We start from the raw sequence: 19,027 nt of genomic DNA, 5'->3' as shown, positions 1-19,027 counted from the left end.
TTATTTTATGTCTTCCCTTATAAATGTAGGGTGCAAAAAAATGTGAGCTGGATGTGGACAATATTAAGAACAAGTTTGCATTTGGTATGGTTTTGGAACACCCGGATATGAACAAATCAATACATGGAGTGCCTATGCCATATTGATGTTTTCATGTTTTGGTGGATGAGAACATCCAAGAAGAAGGCTTGGTTCTCGTACCTATACGTGGTGAAATATAGAGGGTCCATTAAACTGTTGGCTCACATTCAACATGGCCTCGGTACATTGTAATCTTTCCATCTGTAATTAAAAAGGTATGTTGACGCTAATAATTTCTCACATTATGTTTAGAAAAGGGGTTTCTATATTTAATAAATGATTGATTAATTAATTTCATAAAAAGGTTAAGGAAATAACTTTGTCAAAACTAAAAAGTGAGTTGCTATGCCTGCAAGAAGAATTTGACAAGGCAAAGACACATAAGAACGTGTCGAGTTGCTTGAGTTTGTTATACAAACATGCGAAAACATTCATGAAAGCTACCGGGTCCTCTTTACCGATTTCGTGCAGTGTAGAGCTCTTTGGAATAGAGAAAACAATATTTGTTTTGCATAAAAATATAATTTCCTTTTTATAGTATGACATGATCGGACAATCTACAATAGCGGCATATATGGCGTAAGCATAGTCTTATTTTGAGCCTATTTTGTTTTAGCTACTTGCATACCGTGGTCACTAAGAATGATGATTTAGATCTTTTTACCTTCTGCGATCCTGGAGTTACATTTTCCCCCAACAAAGGTTTTAAATCTTACATGGTCAATCAGTTGAAAGAGGGGAATGTTGATCATGTATTCTTCTTGTCACATAACGAGAGGTAAATTTTTACATTGTTACAATTAATTTTTAGGTAATTTTTTCCGCACATTCTAACTTTATTATATTTGTTTTAAAAAATAGTCAACATTGGATTTTAGTCATAATATGGGAGAATGACATCTATATTTGCAATCCTTTGTCTCAACCGTATCATTTTCCTAAGTTGGAAAAAGTACTGTCAAGGTAATCTCTACGTGTACATGTTTCAGTTTTGATATAGATACTTCTAGATTATTTTTAGGTACTTTTTGACATTTTGTCATTCTATCACGTAGCACAATAAAATATTTTAATGCAGGAACTGGAAGGGAAAATAAGCGTACAAAAATAAAGAATCTTGCTGTAAGTATTGCATTTAGTCTATTTATCCAGATTGGCGAAGTCCCTTTTTTCGCTTCTGACTTTGATTTTTGTTATTTTGTAAAGGGATCGCTCAAACAACCTGGTGCTCATGAATGTGGCTACATCATCCTGCACTATATGAAAGAAATCATTTCAGATAGAGATATGACATTTAGAACCAAGGCATATCTAGTTCACGTGTTAACTATTAAAATAAACAGTTCTACATAATTCATGTGCTAATTCCTTGACACATTTATTAAAAATTAGTGGGCGACCAAGACCCGTTTGTCTTATATGACGGACGAGCTTGACAAGGTGCGAATGGAGGCTGTAAAATATATCCAGGAGTTGATATGAAGTTTTTAAAGCCCGACTTGATTTTTGCAAACTAGTAAAATGGAACAATATGATTTTGCAAACATTAGTGGTCTCTTATTTGGTATGTTTAAATACGTAGAAGGAAGTGCTACTTGTTTTGGTTCCTCTTATGTTGGTAAAATTTAGACATATATATTAAGTTGTATATATTTTAGTTGGAATATGAGATGTATATGGATGGCTATATTAGATTTTTGTTGTAGATATATGGATGTTGGTTGTTTGTTGGATGTCGGAATGGTTAGATGTTGGTTGTCGGAGAATGTGGTTGAATTTTGGTTGTAGACATGGAAGTTAATTTAGTATATTTCTGGTTGTTTATCGGATGTTGATTTAGTATTTTTTTTGCTTTTGTCTGGGTTTATGGATAAAATGCAAAGGCTTATTTTTTTTAAAAAAGAACTCAAACATCGGTTCTTGTCATAAAACTGACGTGAAGCAACTAAAAACACATCACCTGCTTAAACTAAAAATGATGTCTAAACTAACAAAATAAATCAAATTATAGGGATGAAAATGATGTCTAAAATGTTAAAACGCATCACTTTGTGCAAGTATATAAAAATAAATCAAAAGAAAACTAACATCTTCTAGAACAATATACATCGGTTTAACCTACACAAATGATGTTAAAGTAGAAATTTCACATCGATTCCTCAAGTAAAACTGATGTTATAAGTTATGTTTAACGTCAGTTAAGTAAATAAACCGATGTAAAATATAGAGTAAGACATCAGTTTTGTTAAGAATCTGAAGTCTATCAACTAAAAGTTCTTCCCTGTTACATGTTTATAGTGCTTTTTAACCTCCTAAATACCGTTTTTCACAATCTAGTTTTAACATGTTATTCAAATAAAGGGCTAATTATACATCAGTTTACTAAGAAAACCGATGTCTATGTACATCTTTGACATCGACTAAAAACTGATGTTAAAGACCCCTACCTTTCTCTACACATGCAAAGACATCAGTTTGAAAAAAGAAAGACATAGGTTTATAACCGATGTCTAAGGGCATTTTTCTAGTATTGTAGTTTATATAGATGGTATTACATCATATAGTTACCTATATGTTAGTTGGATTGGATTGTAATCATAACATGATCTCAAACTAGCAATAGTCCAATTTGGTGACCAATAATGATACTATGTGTACCTTGTTGTTGACTAAATTTTGGTAAGATCACATTCTAAAGATGTTACATGCCTAGTATCACTTGTGCAGAGCTTAATTATTTCTTAACACATTATTATTGTGCTCTGAAATTCAGACCTAGATATGTATGTTTCTTGAGGGGTAGAATCTTGTTAATGATTATAATTTTGACTATTCTATTTTTTGAGCTTAGTATGTAAAGGCTTAAGTTTGGGCGAGCTATAGTGTATAATGTCGAGAAAAAAATTATAAAAAAAGAGAAAAATATATAAATGTATGAATAGTAGCAATAAATTACTCACCAAAAATTGTGGTATACTTGACTAGGTTGAGCTCGTTAATAATCGAATAATTAAGTTTGAGGGGACTTTGTGCCTAGTAATCTAAATCCTTTTTATGGTATGGGATTGCTAACTTAACACTCACTACATGGGCATTACTGCATAAATCTTTAAGGATCTCGACCATTGCATAATTAATTAAACCACCTAATATCTATGTGTGTATAATATGGTCGATAAAGTCTTATGTAGGTCGTAACTCGCTTACAATAAGGAGACACCGAACCTTAGACCGAGCACAAAAAATGTCATACGTACATATTGTTGTCATGTTGTAGAAATAAAGAAAGACATAAATATCTCTTGCTAAACTTGAACAATGGCTGATGGTAAGTAACGAAGTGTTTAAGATCTATTCTAGTTATCAACTTGGGAGCTATTAAGTCACATGACTTGTCATATTTAAACTTGTGTATCTTTGTTCTTGGTTCATTAAAGTGCATTTTATCAAACTAAGCACGCACGCATATTTTGTACTTTTGTTAACTATATGGTAATATTGTGTGTGAGCTTGATATATCTAAACTTGGTGCATGAGCTGAGGGCTATATTTGACTTGGCATAAACTTTTATATTTGAGATCATTTATATTGTCACTCATTTAGATTTGTGGTACATTCACTATAGGCCCCCACGAGACCTTACTCGTCAACTAGGGCTATCTTAAGGTTTAAAGAGTTTGTTGCATATCTCAAATGCATCCGAGATCACCATATGAAAGTAGAATTAGTTAGTAGTATTATATATTAATTTGCACGAGGATGTGCAAAATATTAAGTGTGTGGATTATTGATAGAGTGTCTATTTATATATATATTTTAAAGGATTTATTCTCATATATATAAAATTATATATTTATTTCTGTATTATTAATTAGTGTTGATTATTTTATTAAAGGAAATTAAGAAGTCCAACTTTAGATGAAATTTGTCTTATTTGGACTTGAATTATAAGCAAATTTGGATTTCGTGGGTTCCTTGCACATACAACATAGTTTGGGCCCTAACTCGAAATCTAAAGATCACAATTAGGCAATCTTATCGCCCATGCGAAGCTAGCATAAATATCAAGGTTTTAGAAGTGGTCCAACATCAATAATCCAACTTGAGCAGCCGAGAATTAGGCCTGGAAGACAACCTACAAATTTACAATCAGAATCCAATTTATCTCGGGAAAAAAACGTTAAAACTCTTAATTATATTATATTTTTACATATTGTATAAAGGACCATTACATATTAGAGTATTGAATATATATAGGCGTATTCTTGAGAGAAGGGAGATAAGGAGTTTGAGAGGGAGATTCGAAGAAGAAGTAAATGGATTCATCAAGATTTGAAAGCAACTTTAAAGTTGTATTCTTTGTACATAAATTTTTACTCATGATTTCCGATCTTAATATATATTTTGTTTCTCTTATAATGAATTACTGATTCCTTTATCCAAGAGTTGGGTAATATTCGTTGACTTAATAAGTTTATTTTACTGTATTGTGATATTTTTATTATCGTTAATATGTCATTGAGCGCTTTATACAACTAGAGCACTAGCTAACTTCTAATTGAATTTTTAGGAGTTAAAACAAATACGGAGAGGAGTTGTAATTCTAGTACATCATATGATAAACTCAATTAATTTATTATATGGCGAGATTGATATGTGAATTGTATGACTATAATCTAGTTTGGGAGATAATTTGTAAACATTATAAGAATTGTTTTTGACCAAACAAGAATACAAATTAGATACTCATATTAATAATTATCCAAAATCCTAGCTCTTTTATTACAAATTTTATTACAAATTAGACACTCAAAATTAAGATTTTATTTGTAAATATAGGGGTTAACTCTATTGTTACAAAAATGTCATTTAAACATTTCTTTTTGAAAAAAATGTCATTCAAACTTATATATACAAAATCATATTTATTTTAATTATTTTTCCAAAGTTAATTTTAGATATTTTTCACATGTAAAAACTAGAAAAAATAATTTAATTGTTAAATATAATAAATTTTCTTACACATTCAACATCCAATTAAATGAAAAGAAATTTTTTTATATTAAACTTTTAAGAATTAATTTATTTTTGGATAAATTAATTCCCTGTTTCTACTTAGAAACTTACACATCACTAAATCCTTAGAAAACAAGTAGAGGACCAATCATTGCAATAATTAGAGGATTTTATAACTAGGTATTTATAATAAAAGTCCACCTAACAACCAATTACTAATAAATACTAAATTACTAATTCTAGAACCTTCCTACATCCTATATACATACATTTGAACAAGATTCAATTAAAACACTCCCTTGTTTTTTTATTATCAATTGTTATATATTAATCTCTAATTTATTAGATTTTGACATTACTTTTCGTGGGCCCCATGGAATAAATAATTTTGAACTGGACTAAACTTTATATGCAATGATTAGTTGATATTTACTATCAACAAAAATGATTCTAAGCATTAGTATTTATTGCAAAAAATATTAAAAGATATAGTAAATAATAATATAACTCTTTCTAATATAATCATCATCACCCCCTTAATTACTATATTTCTAATTGTTGATTATCTCATGCAGGAATCTAAGCCTTCTGATCTAATTGCTGCTCTGAGGGGGTTCATGCATTACCCAGAAAAGGTTTCACAACAACAGAAGAAATATTTATTTTTAGTTATTTTCATTTCATATATATGTACACATCATATGCTAATAACTTGAACTTTGAGAACGTCTTTTTGTCAAAGCACAAACTACAAAAAAAATCTACAAAAATCGATGAATAGTTTTATCTATTAAAAAACATAAAAGAAAATTGTCACATTATTCTTAAATATAATTTTAAATGAACTTACTTTTGTGGCATAGAATTTGTTTATAATTGATAATGTTTATATCCATATCCACTATCTGATAATAATTGTTATTGCTGCATTTTTGTTTCTTTTTGTTTATAATCGTTTTTAACAGAAGGATTCAGCCTCAACCCTGGCTGGAGTAATGGATTACATTCACCAAACCAAGGGGGAAATCCAACAACTGGATGAGAAGCTATATAGGGTATGTTGATTATTTATCTGTTTATCTATAATTAGAATTAACTTTAAGAGTGTTATAGTTTGTTTTAGAAAATTGTCATAGATATATGTGATATCACTTGTTAATCTCACGCAGCTTAGGTTACTACAACAGTCTCAATCAGCTGGTGTGCAGTCTCAGGACACAACTGCGCAACATTATGACATGGCAGGCAGTCCGGTTAGCGGATTGGTTGAAATGCCAAATCAGATGGAGGGAACTGATCACCATGATATACCAGAAATGGGAATTCCTGCTGACCAATCTGCTGAGGCCGTGGATGATGCTGTCGCCATGTATCTAGCTGTGGATGATGCTGACGCCATGTATCTGGTTGTGGATGATGCTTCCGCCATGTATCAGTCTGCTAACCAGGCCGCTGATGTTGCTGCCAGAGAGGGCTCCGGGAAGTCCAAAGCAAGTGCCTAGGGTCAAAACAGGCTCAGGGTCCACATTTTATTCAGGATCATTTTTATGGTCTATTATTTCTATTATTTGATGGAGAGTTGAACTTGTTGGTTTTACAAATTGTGTTTTGATTTTTTTTTTCTGGTCTTCTTCAAATCAGTTAAGTACTTTCATGGATAAAATTAATTTTGATTTCTGATTGTAATTGATGTTTGAGTTTTGTTGTCAGCATATAAATTTCTAGACATCCTAATCAAATGCCAATTTTTATTTTCAAAAATCAAGTTAAGTGTCAATTTCGAGTCCAAAATCAAGTTAAATGTAGTTACCTATATGCAATCAACTTAATCTATGTGGAAAAATTATATTTCCCTCTTTCCATTATCTTGTCCTTTTTACTTTCTTATGTGCTATAGTTCGTAGCCCTTCCCACATTTGTAATTATTTATTTCCTCATTATTGGTTTAGAATTATAAATTTGCTTCTTGGTTATATTTTTACAAAAATTGGTAGTCATACTTAGATACAAATCTAAAGATTAAATTTTAGTACAAATTTGATGTCAGGTTTGGATATAATCGGTTTGGGATATGAATGATTTTAATTGAATTTGTATTTAAATTTGACTTTGATGTTAAAATTTGGATTCAGTTTGAGTCAATTATTTAATTTAGTTTCAATTTTGGTTTAATCTCGTTTCACTACTAGAAATATGGGATCAGACATCGGTTCAAAACCGATGTTAAAAAAAATCTGAACCGATGTCTTCGCGTGTGATGTTTATTACAGTGCTATACATCGGTTTTAAGATTAAATGTGATGTCTTTGTAATAAATTTCAGCTTATATTATAGTATTTTTAGGTGAATATGAGTATATTATGAGGTATTTATCCAATAAATCATGAAACCTACAAGCTTTAAAAGCCATTTATTACAAAAAATTCGAACAAACCAATATGGAATGCTAGATCAGACATCGGTTAGATTAGTTGTCCAATGTGAAATGTTTGATCAGATATCGGTGAAATTAGCCCCGATTTGAAATGATGGATAAGACATGGGTGTTCTTCACGAAACCGATATTAAATCTTTTTGTTTAACATCAGCCAATTTCTCTAACCGATGTTATTTGACTTAAAATACATTGAGTTTCATTTTAGAACCGATGTCAAATGACTATTTCACATCGGGTTTTTAGTTCTTTTTCGTTTAATATTATTTTACATGATGTCTTTTGTACATTCTTTACATCGGTTAACATTTACCATTGTGATGTTAATGTGGTGTAAATTACATGCCATCGTGGTCCTGTTTTTCAGCCACATGAACCAATTACATTTGCACAAAAAAAAAACCTAACAATGCAATATCCAACCAAAAACATCCAACAGAAACATAAAGCTACATTGATACCAAATTTCTTAACATACAACATTCCATCAATCAATTCGGACATACATTCCAAGTCTAAAATAAACATCCCAACCAATAACAATAAAATAATTTAGTTTTCCAGGACTTGTTAAGAGTTTATACATAGACCTTTTTTTTCCTCTGAATTACAATTGTGCAGCTACCTTTCAAGGGTAGTATGTAGTTGTGCCAGTTTCAACTGGGATTCCTCTATTTCTTTAAATCTGGCTTTACTCTCATTTTGAACTTTATTAAACATGCACAGAAACTCATCAGCACTCTTTCTCAACTCTGTTATCTCTTCCTGCATGTATAAAATTCATATTGTAATAAAACGGTGTCTTGTAATCAATCAATTGATTAGGCATACGATCAACTATAACTTGAGTTTTGAGTGATGAGGCTAACTTACAGGAGAGAAAACTACATCTCCTCTTCTATTATTTCAAGAAACTGGTAAGTTTTCTTACCCTCCAATCTGAAGGGTAAACATATGAATAACCATCTGATAAGTCTGTAAAAAAATCATAATTTGCTGGGGTCCCTGAATAAAAATGAAAACAATACAAGTTTTAACCAATTCATGATCAGAAACCAATTATTAGTGAAAAGAAACTGTTAGTGGACATAAAAAGAGAACAGTACAACTTAAAACCAATTCAAGATCAAAACACACTGGTTAGTGAAAAGAAACTGTGCACACAACTCTATTCTACGTAGTTAACTCTGATCTAACAATGCATAATCTCTTTTTTGTTTGAGATGAACAAACTTAACGATTAGACATGCATAATTTTGATCTATTAAATCCTCGAATAGAGATAAACAACCAACCATGATACCTTCATCCAACACAGAATTTACAGAGAGTAGACTCAAAGCAAGGGCCCCGACTCCTAGTAATAGTGGCCTTATCTTAGAACTTCCTGCAATAATATTCACATGTATAAGCACAAACAAATATATGTAATCATTTAATAATATTATGAACAAAGCTTTTATGTAGTCAAGCACCTTTTACTAAAGAAGATGATAACAATAGGATTCTAGCTTAAACTAAAGAAGATAAGTACAATGGAGTTCTACACCATTCATTAATTTTAGTCACCGCTCTATTTGCTAAAATGAATGCCAAATCAAACTTGACAACTCAACCAAAGAAAAAGATGTATACTTGACCAACTAATAAAATCCCCACATACATCCCTCATATACTCCCTTGAGGGCTTGATAGTTTATTCAGTATAACATATGCTTTAGTGCATTAGATTTTGAAGTATACCCCAACTGGAAATGATAATCGAACTTATAACTTTGTCCATGGAGGATGGAGTTTTGACACTAGGATATCGACGAAACATCGAACTCACATTAAATAAATTGAACTATTTTGCAGTTAACAAAATAAATGTGAATTCACTCCCCTAAAAACATGTTAGAAAATACAAAAATAACTACAAAGATAAGCATTTAAATATCCCGAAAGAGAAATAAAATTTAGAATTCTCAGCTTACTTTCTTCCCCAGAAGCTGTGTCACTGGAGCAAGCATTAATATTGATTGCAGAAGGCTTTGAAGTGAATCTTGAGTGTGCCACATTAAGCTGAAACTAAATAGAGAACATAAGCTATAATGATAAGTTCGAATAATAAACATGGTTACAACATGAACTCATCATGTTTGATAGACTTGTGGAGGGCAAGGCTAGTGAGAGTGATGAGACTGTCATTCTTAATATCAGAGAGCCACTCTGTTTCAGTTAGTTTCTGTTTAAAATGGATATATATTTGTATGGATTGTATATGTGCATTGTGTGATGGTTAAGATTGTTGTGCTTATGTAGATTTAGTCTTTTATTTCTATTATTTCAGGAGGCTTGTTTTGATTAGCAGCAAAAAGCTAGTAACATCAACATGCAAGAGTATCTATAAGATTTAAAATCAGAGAACAAAGAGCCAAAGACCCTAAATGTGTTTATAGACATATATGTACAACATAAAAAATGCACCTCTCCAGCCATCGTAGTTGGAACCCCTTTGTGCATCATTATTGGTCCTCACGGGAGCTACACCAAATTTTTCACCAGCATTTGGTGTACCCCCTCTAGAAGCTGCAAGCGCTATGGGTGTAGTTGCAGCAGGAAGAGATGAAGTAGGTGTTATCCTGCAGATCCAGCAATTCCACCAATACTCACACCAGGAAGAGGGCCATGTCCCTGAAATATGTTATGCAACAGTGACTTCAGTGTAAAGAACTACCAGTAGAGCATTTGTATAACAAGATAGAGAAAATAACGCAAGGAAAAAAATCCACTATTAAGGATTACGTTAAAACTCACTTGTGGCTTAACCTGGTCCTTATTACAAAGAAACAACACATCACCATCAAAATTATTGCTCTAAACAATCTCATAAAAAAATTTAAATTAAATCCTTACATGAAGTCATGATAAAGACATTAAAATTGTGTTCACTGGGATATAATGGAATGAGATTTATAATCTTATAATGAAGTCATGAAAAATTTTACCATCTCAAATTGTCAATTTTGTTCACTATTTCCTCGTACATTCTTTCTTCCTCTATAAATGTCTAGTTTTTCATTTCATTACATTCTCTCCAAGTGGACAGAACATAAGGGGTAATGAACAGACTGTTGGCTTCAGCTTCTTGGTAAGACATTAACCTCTTTGTTCTTTTGTTTTCAGATTTTTTCTCATTCTTTCCTTCAACAAACCTAATAAAACTAAAGTAATTTATTCCTAATTTATTGTAATTAGCATACATAGGTTTCAAAGTAATTTAGTATTTAAATAAACTGGACATAATAATCTGATTTTTAAATGGTTCCTATACAATACCATTAACCATGTCATCCCAGAGATTAATTACCAAGCTAATATTCTCAATAGGTGTTCAAGTATAAACAAAGGCTATAGGTTACAACAAATATATCCATTACTATTACTAAAACTTAATATACTAGAACTTAGAGAAGATTAATATAATGTTAATAAACTAAATAAGCTGGACAATGATTTATAATAAAGAAGCTGGTCAGGAAATCAAACCTTTCATATCATCTGTACAATTGCCTCTGTTTCACACAAAGCACCTCTATAACCGAGTCCTTGGCTAGTTTTATGATTTCCTTTAATAAACAATCATCAATTGCAATCTTGTGCTCTTTGAGGATTGTAACAGTTTTGTGAACGAGTTTTGCTCACTTCTATAGAGTATTTTTTGTACCTTTTCACTATTTTCATAGCCTTGTTGACCTCTTCTTGCATACAACTATAAGCTGGAAATATATACAAGAAAGTAAACAAATTGAAAGTACGACATGGAAGTTTGTAAGTCCCTTATTGATTGAACTCAACTTTTTAAACAATCCACAAGTCTTACCTTATCTTATATATAGGAAAAAACATCAGAACTCTTATATTTAAGTTTGTTAGCAAATGAATTTTAGCAAATCACATTAATGTTAAAACATTAATAGTTAATACTAAAGATTGACCCATTATACATGTAACTTATGTAGACATAAAAGCTAGGCATATTCAAAATATCTTAATTTTAAATATCAAAGAACACTCACTGGGTCATTGTATAACTACAGGGTGTGACATAATTAAGTTGATTATATGTAACAAATTGCACAAGATTTAAATATTTTATAAATAAAAAAAAGGAAGGGAAGAACTATTCTTTCCTTTTCATCAAACTATCCTCAATTGCTTTGAGTAAGGCCTGAATCCAACCTTTCACCAATCGATTTCATACAAATCGAACCAAAAAAATTATTTCACATTGGCCTCGTACTTAATTAGGTTATGTGGTTTAAAATTGTGAAACAGTGAGGATGAGATTAATTAGGGTTTGAGATGGGTTGATAGAGAGATGGGAGAGGGAGACTGAGACGGTGAGAGAGAGACGAAATAGAAAAGAGATATAGATGGTAAGAGAGATTACATTAAGAGCTTGATCTGGAGCTTAATTAGGTCCAGGGTCTAAATTAGGGTTTTGGAGAGGGAGTATCGAAAAAGGAGAGAAATAGAGGAGAGATGAGGGAGATGAAGTCGAGATTTCAGAAAGGGAGTTAGGGTGTTTGAGATGAAGTCAGGATTGAGAGAGAAAGTTGCAGTGGTGATTTGAGAGGGAGATGCAGGGAGTGAGTAAAGGGGAAAGGGGAAGATATTTTGGAAAAAGGGGAACTAAAAAATGAGTTGGGGGAAAATTTAGTTAAAGGGGGAAAGTTGTGTACTGAAATGTGGAAGAATTATTTATAGACAACGGCTTACAAAAATAACCAATGTCAATTTTAAAAACTTTAATTTGATAACTTTAATTTTTGAACATAGACAACCATTAGTATACGAAACCGATGTCAAAATGTCTAAGTACCGATGTTGTATCTACTATTTCTAGTAGTGTTTAGGACCCATTATTATTTTAGATGGTTTTGCTTCATTTGGATTGCTGTTTTTTATTCCTAGGTTGAAGATTTATTGGTATATTGGATTATGAAAATGTTGTCCTTGGTTAATAAGTTTATGAATTGTGGTTTGTAATCTATGGGATAATTTCATAGTGCAGAGTTTAGACCACGTACTTGTGCTTATGGTGCAGAGTTTAGACCCTCCTTAACAGAGAAATATTTATTGATTTTTAGTAAGAAGCCTCTGCTCCTGAACTTAGTTGAGCTAGTGAATAAAGAATGAGTTAACATTTTTACAAGGATGTTCATCAAGTTATCAATTAGCTGATGTCTCAAACAATTCTTTTTAAAAAGATCAAGCTGAAAATCTTAAACATTTCTTTTGAAAAATATTAAAGCCCAAAATATCAAATATTTAATAAGTATTTTTTCTTATCCATTAAATTTTACTCTAACTAAATATAATTTTACCTTATTTTTTGTATTTAAGATTTAGTAAATTTCTTATTCAAAAAAGTGGAAAACTGAGTTGAAAATTATTAAGAAATTTAAAAATTTCATTCAATTTTCTTCCATTTAAAGATAGAGCAAAAAGGTTTTGAAGAAAATAAATTGTGTTATTTTCTAAAATTTCACTAGACAATATGCATTTTAACGAAATTTAAGAATGATATTATTTGGTAATTAAGTATCGCCGCTAGCGTGAATCAATAAAATTATAATTTCTCCCTCAATTAATCATATACCACTCAAGAGAAATGATGCTCTAATAAAATACTAATAATATCTCTCAAATATTAATGACTTCTCTAAATTTCATTCAAGCATATTTTGACAGTATCATGCAATTTAAAGATATTAAACATAACATTCTAACTTCCGAACAATCCGTTCTACCTATTTTGATGAAAAAATTCATGTCCTTTTTTTAATAAATGACAACCATCTAAATTCAACTTCCCTTGATAAATAGATATTTGGGTTAAATGATAAATATAGTCATGTATGATTTCTAATTATAAATTAAGCACACCTCAATATATATTCCGAAAGTAATATAATTAAATTGGGGGATTGGGTAACTAAGGTTTAACTTAACCCTTAATAATAAATTTACTCGCTCATTTGTTAGCCAACAAAACAAATAATAAAACATAAACATGTAACTAAAGATTTCAATTTTCAAGAAGAAGAAAAGTATTAGTATCCATTTGTCTATATATGTACATATGTTATCTTCTAATAATATATTCTTATTTATTTATAATAAAAGTATACAAGTACAATTTTTAATCTGGCCTCGTTTTTTATGAAAAAATAGTAGTTGACTTTTCTTCACTAATTTTGGGCAGCTTAAGTTGTAATTTAACACTTGACCACTTTACAATAAACTATAATGTCGTTATATTCATGTGAGTTCTACAAACTACAATTCTAGAACTTAATAAATGCCCCAAATAGTGAATAGCGAGCACGAAGCCCAATAATTCTGAATTTCCTTCTAATAAATCTACGAATTCCACTTTTAAATTTACGATTTTTTCTTTTCTTTCTACAATAAAAGCATAAAATTTATTTGATAAAAATCCAAATCAATGCAATATATAACAAATATGAGGAATTAAATCATGTTATATCTATCTATCTATATATATAAATATATACTATATCAACAAATAATATCAAAGGATCATGTAATCTAGAATACCATAGTCCTTGTGTAGATAAGAAATATGTAGCATATAAATTAAAAGGACCTTTCCAAATTCTTGGTAAGAGTATTTTACATTTCTATCATTTTATTCACTAAAGAGTGAAGTTTTGCATAAATTAAAATTTCAAGAATTATAGCTAAGCATATAAGTCTTGTAGTTTAAGATTATGTTAGAATTTTTTTATAGTAGTAAACAAAATGTTAAAGAGATTGATAATTATTTCTTTTACGAAGATGAGTATCACTTTAGAAAGTGGGTCAAAAGATATGTGGATTCAGCCCAAATAAATATCCAACATGAGGGGCTAATACAATATACTGACTAATAATCATGAAGAAATAAAAGAACTATGAAGTATACATGACTAAAATAGTCATAGAAGGAAGATAAAGTTTTCATTTATTAAGAATAATTTACCTAAGCTTTAGCAACTAAATGACTCGTTTCCTACCTCATCTAAGCGTTTGACCAAGATAGATCCTCCTTGAGTGGTTCTGCTTCCTTATTTTCTTTTGCCTTCTTCTTCAATATTCTTGATATAGTCGTGAGCAAATAAATAAAATAATTTCATGTTTCTCAAATTCTGATGCCTTCTCTTGTTCTCTTTTACTTTACTTCTTTGAGATGCATTGATACACTACAAGAAAATAAGGTTAAATACATCCGATTTAAATTCGACCGAGGTTAAATTTGATCGCAGGCGGTCGAAATCTTTGGACACGGCTAAATTCAACCGGCCTCGGTCGAATTCAAATGGTCGTATTTAAACAGTCGTATTTACAACCAATTTTAACCGAAAATGGTTGAAATTAAAATGGTCGAAATTAAGCTGGTCGAATTTAGCCCCTAAAAAATTTCGGTCGAATTTAGCCCCAATAAAAAAATGGAGGAAATTTTCCCGCAAATAATTAATTTGACATTCCTAAATTCAACCGATTTCGGTCAAATTTTATATTTAAAAATGGCGCGAAATTTACCCATACTTTTAAAATTTCAAAAAAAGTGAGGGAAATTTCCCGCCCCGTACGAAATTATATTTTAATAGAATTCGGTTGTATTTAGAATTTTTCAGAATTTTAATTTTTAATAAAAAATTATCTAAATGTTAGTGAATATTTTGAAATTATGAATTTGGGAGTGGATAAAAGTTATCCAAATAAAAAATTTATTTCTTCAAAAAATAAAACATATTCTATAAAAAAATTCAAATTTCTTTATTAGTTAACAAAAATAAAGAGTTTGGTGTACTAGTCAAACTGATGTTTGACTATTAAAATGTAAAACCAAATAAAATTATTTTGATCTGAAACTTTGGTTATATCACAAATATGTATAACTATTGACATCCATACAGTTTGATCGATGAAATATTTTTTTTTAAAAATAGAAACGCCAATTCAAGACGAAACACTAGGTAGTTATATTATTCAAACTGATGTTTGACCTTTAAAATGGAAAACCAAATAAAATTATTTTGATATAAAAATTTGGTTATTTCAATAATATGTATACATATTTACATCCATACAGTTGTATCGATGAAAAATATTTATAAAAAAATCGAACCACCAATTCAGGACTAAACACTAGGTAGTTATACTAGTCAAACTGATGTTTGACCTTTAAAATGACAAACCAAATTAAATTGTTTTGATCTGAAACTTTGGTAATATCACTAATATATATCAATTTATATCCATACGGTTGGATGAATGAAAAATATTTTTAAAAAAATCGAAACACTAATTCAGGACTAAATACTAGTTGAGTTTACCAGTCAAACTAATAATTGACTGTCAAAATAGCAAACCAAATAAAATTATTTTGATCTGAAACTTTGGTTATATCACAAATATGTATACCTAGTGACATCCATACGGTTGGATCGATGAAAATTAGTTTTTTAAAAATCGAAACACCAATTCAGGAATAAACACTAGGTAGTTATACTAGTCAAACTCATGTTTGACCTTTAAAATGGCAAACCAAATAAAATTATTTTGATCTGAAACTTTGGTTATAATACTAATATGTATATCTATTGACATCCATATGGTTAGATCGATGAAAAATATTTTTAAAAAAATCGAAACACCAATTCAGAACTAAACACTAGGTAGTTATACTAGTTAAACTAATGTTTGACTTTTAAAATCACAGACCAAATAAAATTATTTTAATCTCAAACTTTGGTTATATCACTAATATGTATATCCATTGACATCCATACAATTGTATCGATGAAAAATATTTATAAAAAAATTGAAACACCAATTTAGGACTAAACACTAGTTAGTTTTACTCGTCAAACTCATATTTGACTATTAAAATAATAAAACAAATAAAATTATTTTGATCTGAAACTTTGGTTATATCAAAAATTTGTATATCTATTGACATCCATATGGTTGGATCGATAAAAATTAGTTTTTTAAAAAATCGAAACACAAATTCAAGACTAAACAGTAGGTAGTTATACTAGTCAAACTGATGTTTGACATTTAAAATGGGAAACCAAATAAAATTGTTTTAATCTGAAACTTTGGTGATAACACTGATATGTATATCTATTGACATCCATACAGTTAGATTGATGAAAAATATTTTTAAAAAAATCAAAAGACCAATTCAGGACTAAACACTAGGTAGTTATACTAGTTAAACTTATGTTTGACTTTTAAAATGACAAACCAAATAAAATTATTTTAATCTAAAACTTTGGTTATATCACTAATATGTATATTTATTGACATGCATACAGTTGTATCGATGAAAAATATTTATAAAAAAACTGAAACACCAATACACTAGTTAGTTGTACTAGTCAAACTAATATTTGACTATTAAAATGACAAATCAAATAAAATTATTTTGATCTGAAATATTGGTTATATCACTAATATATATGTACTAAATGCCATCTATTTTTAAAAGATTAACTACTATCAAAGTTCCACGACTAGATGCTACTTTTACTACATTTTCAAAAAAAAACATGAGTCACTAAATAATAAAATTGTTTTTAAATTGATATATTGGAGTAATACTAGTTTGACATATGTAGTTGTTATTCCCAGTGGACGAACGATGAGATTTACAGAAGGGGAGTTGAATGTAAATCTCAAAACTTTTTCAAGTTTTGAGCAGTTTCTAAGGCTAAGTGTTTTACTGAACAAATGTGTGTGAATTGCTTGAAGCTAATACAGACAGATATATATTCAAACACAAATGTAAATAACACAAAGAACTTAAAAACATTTCTGGAGGATTTGTTGATCCACCACAGATGTGTTATTTCAGAAAATCTGTGATTCAAAGAATTAAATCACAGATGCTTCCTAGTACAAACTAGATGATTTTTTCTCTGGATTTTTTAAACAGCTCTCGAAAATTCACCATCTAATTACTAGCTGCTACTTGGTTTATATATCACCAAGTTTACAAGTGAAGACAAAACTGTATAATATAATTAAAAGATTCTTCACATGTTTCTTCTTCATTTCTCTATCCAATGAAATTTAGGTTTAGCTGTGAATCTTTGAATACTTCCTTGTTTGCAGAAGAATAGAAATGCTGCATTTTTTTGATTCCTCCTTGAGGCTGCCACATTCCAGTTTGTCTCTGTCAACCCATTTGCCTTTGTCAGCTTATGAATTGTCACTATCAACTGCTATTGAACTATGCATCCGTTGAAGCTTTATCCGTAGAAACTCTATCCATTGATGTATTAGCAGTTGAAGCTTTATCCGTTGAAGCACTCATCCATTGATGGATGTTATCTGTTAAAGCTTTAGAGACATCCGTTGAAGCTTTGTTTCTCATCCATTGAAGGTCTTTAATATCAGTTGATATTACTTCACTTATACAAAATTACAAGGCATGAAATATTTATAATTAGTCCTCCTATTTGCATATCCACTAGTAGTCAACATGACTAATAATTTTCCACAATATCTAAGAATTACAACTCAAATACAGAGAATGAAATGTGCTACAATACTAAACTTATTTCTAAGTAAAGCTACTCCTTCAACGGGTAGCCAGAATGGTCTTATCCGTTGAGGCTACAAACACTAGATTTCTACTTAAGTGTTTTGTTTAACTTATCATCAAACTAATACACATATTCCTAACAATCTCCCCCTATTTATGTCTACTAGAACTGTAGGCATAAATTTGGGTTTAACTTGATGATAACAAAACACTTAACAAATATATGAACTGAAATAAAGTAGAAATTCAAAAGGTGCTGCAAAAGTGTGTATACTGAGATAGAATTGAAGAATTACATTATTTCCAAGGGTGCTCCTTTAGCCTGAGCAGATTAATTTCTTTTCCTTTGATCCTTTATTTTCTTTCGTAGCCTCCTGTCATTCTCCTCCATTTGGAGTTGGTGTTGTCTGTAGAATTCAACTTCATCTTCTTCATTGATGTCCAACTTAGATTGCATATCCTTGAGAGTTTCATTACTGACAATCTTGAGCTGATCTTTAAGTCTGAAAAATCTTCTGACTCCATCAACCAATGAGGTGATTTATGAACTGTAATTCCTCTCTCTGGGATGAGTAATGTTCTAGGCAAGGCATTGGGCTCCCACCAAGTTTTCCTTATGCTGGCAATCTTGTTGAGAATCTCAGTTTTGGCAGTCCTGGTAAAGCCAGAATCCCTTTTTATAGCTGAGTAGACTCTAACCAAGGTAGAATAGCCTTCATTCAGAATTCTGTAAAGAGGCCAAATCCTTTCCCCACTTCCTTTATATTTGACAACTAGTCTTTTTGGAAGCTGTCTGTAGGCATCTATTCCCCTTACTTCCTCCAGCTCATCCAGATAGAGTTCAATGTCTGTAAACTCCTTTATGTCACAAATGTGAACATAATCA

General features: G+C 30.4%; 2 protein-coding genes across 5 annotated transcripts; one reads left to right on the top strand and one right to left on the bottom strand.

The window, feature by feature from the left end:
* The first annotated feature begins 5,661 nt into the window (after positions 1-5,661).
* Positions 5,662-6,788, top strand: LOC141700795 (uncharacterized). The gene is made up of 3 exons (XM_074504480.1): positions 5,662-5,733; positions 6,064-6,153; positions 6,268-6,788. Exons 1-3 carry the CDS (start codon positions 5,668-5,670, stop codon positions 6,598-6,600), a joined length of 489 nt encoding a protein of 162 aa, XP_074360581.1. The 5' UTR covers positions 5,662-5,667; the 3' UTR covers positions 6,601-6,788.
* A 1,196-nt stretch (positions 6,789-7,984) lies between these two features.
* On the bottom strand, positions 7,985-12,225 carry LOC141700791 (uncharacterized). Of its 4 annotated transcripts, none has more exons than XM_074504476.1 (6): positions 11,064-12,225; positions 10,002-10,208; positions 9,509-9,602; positions 8,836-8,919; positions 8,406-8,537; positions 7,985-8,297 (listed from the first exon to the last, which is right to left on the bottom strand). In XM_074504476.1, the coding sequence occupies exons 2-5, from the start codon at positions 10,038-10,040 to the stop codon at positions 8,434-8,436; spliced, it is 321 nt and encodes a 106-aa protein (XP_074360577.1). In that variant the 5' UTR covers positions 10,041-10,208; positions 11,064-12,225; the 3' UTR covers positions 7,985-8,297; positions 8,406-8,433. The 4 variants fall into 4 exon arrangements, with proteins under 4 accessions (XP_074360577.1, XP_074360576.1, XP_074360575.1 ...); XM_074504475.1 differs by having other exon boundaries at positions 7,985-8,537; positions 11,064-11,143; positions 11,242-12,224; XM_074504474.1 differs by having other exon boundaries at positions 7,985-8,537; positions 11,064-12,224.
* Between the last annotated feature and the right edge of the window lie 6,802 nt (positions 12,226-19,027).

Source organism: Apium graveolens, unplaced genomic scaffold (assembly GCF_009905375.1).
Source record: "Apium graveolens cultivar Ventura unplaced genomic scaffold, ASM990537v1 ctg2915, whole genome shotgun sequence".
Classification (NCBI taxonomy): domain Eukaryota; kingdom Viridiplantae; phylum Streptophyta; class Magnoliopsida; order Apiales; family Apiaceae; genus Apium; species Apium graveolens.
This window is presented reverse-complemented; position numbering and strand designations above follow the sequence as displayed.

What these genes read in the sequence shown, in the direction of transcription:
- LOC141700791 (XM_074504476.1), bottom strand. Translation starts at nt 10,040, where the DNA reads ATGATGCACAAAGGGGTTCCAACTACGATGGCTGGAGAG. An exon ending in CACAGCTTCTGGGGAAGAAA is followed by an intron (nt 8,920 to 9,508) that starts GTAAGCTGAGAA and finishes ATATTATTGCAG; the next exon opens with GAAGTTCTAAGATAAGGCCA. An exon ending in AAATTCTGTGTTGGATGAAG is followed by an intron (nt 8,538 to 8,835) that starts GTATCATGGTTG and finishes ATTTTTATTCAG; the next exon opens with GGACCCCAGCAAATTATGAT.
- LOC141700795 (XM_074504480.1), top strand. Translation starts at nt 5,668, where the DNA reads ATGCAGGAATCTAAGCCTTCTGATCTAATTGCTGCTCTGAGGGGGTTC. An exon ending in TCATGCATTACCCAGAAAAG is followed by an intron (nt 5,734 to 6,063) that starts GTTTCACAACAA and finishes CGTTTTTAACAG; the next exon opens with AAGGATTCAGCCTCAACCCT. An exon ending in TGGATGAGAAGCTATATAGG is followed by an intron (nt 6,154 to 6,267) that starts GTATGTTGATTA and finishes AATCTCACGCAG; the next exon opens with CTTAGGTTACTACAACAGTC.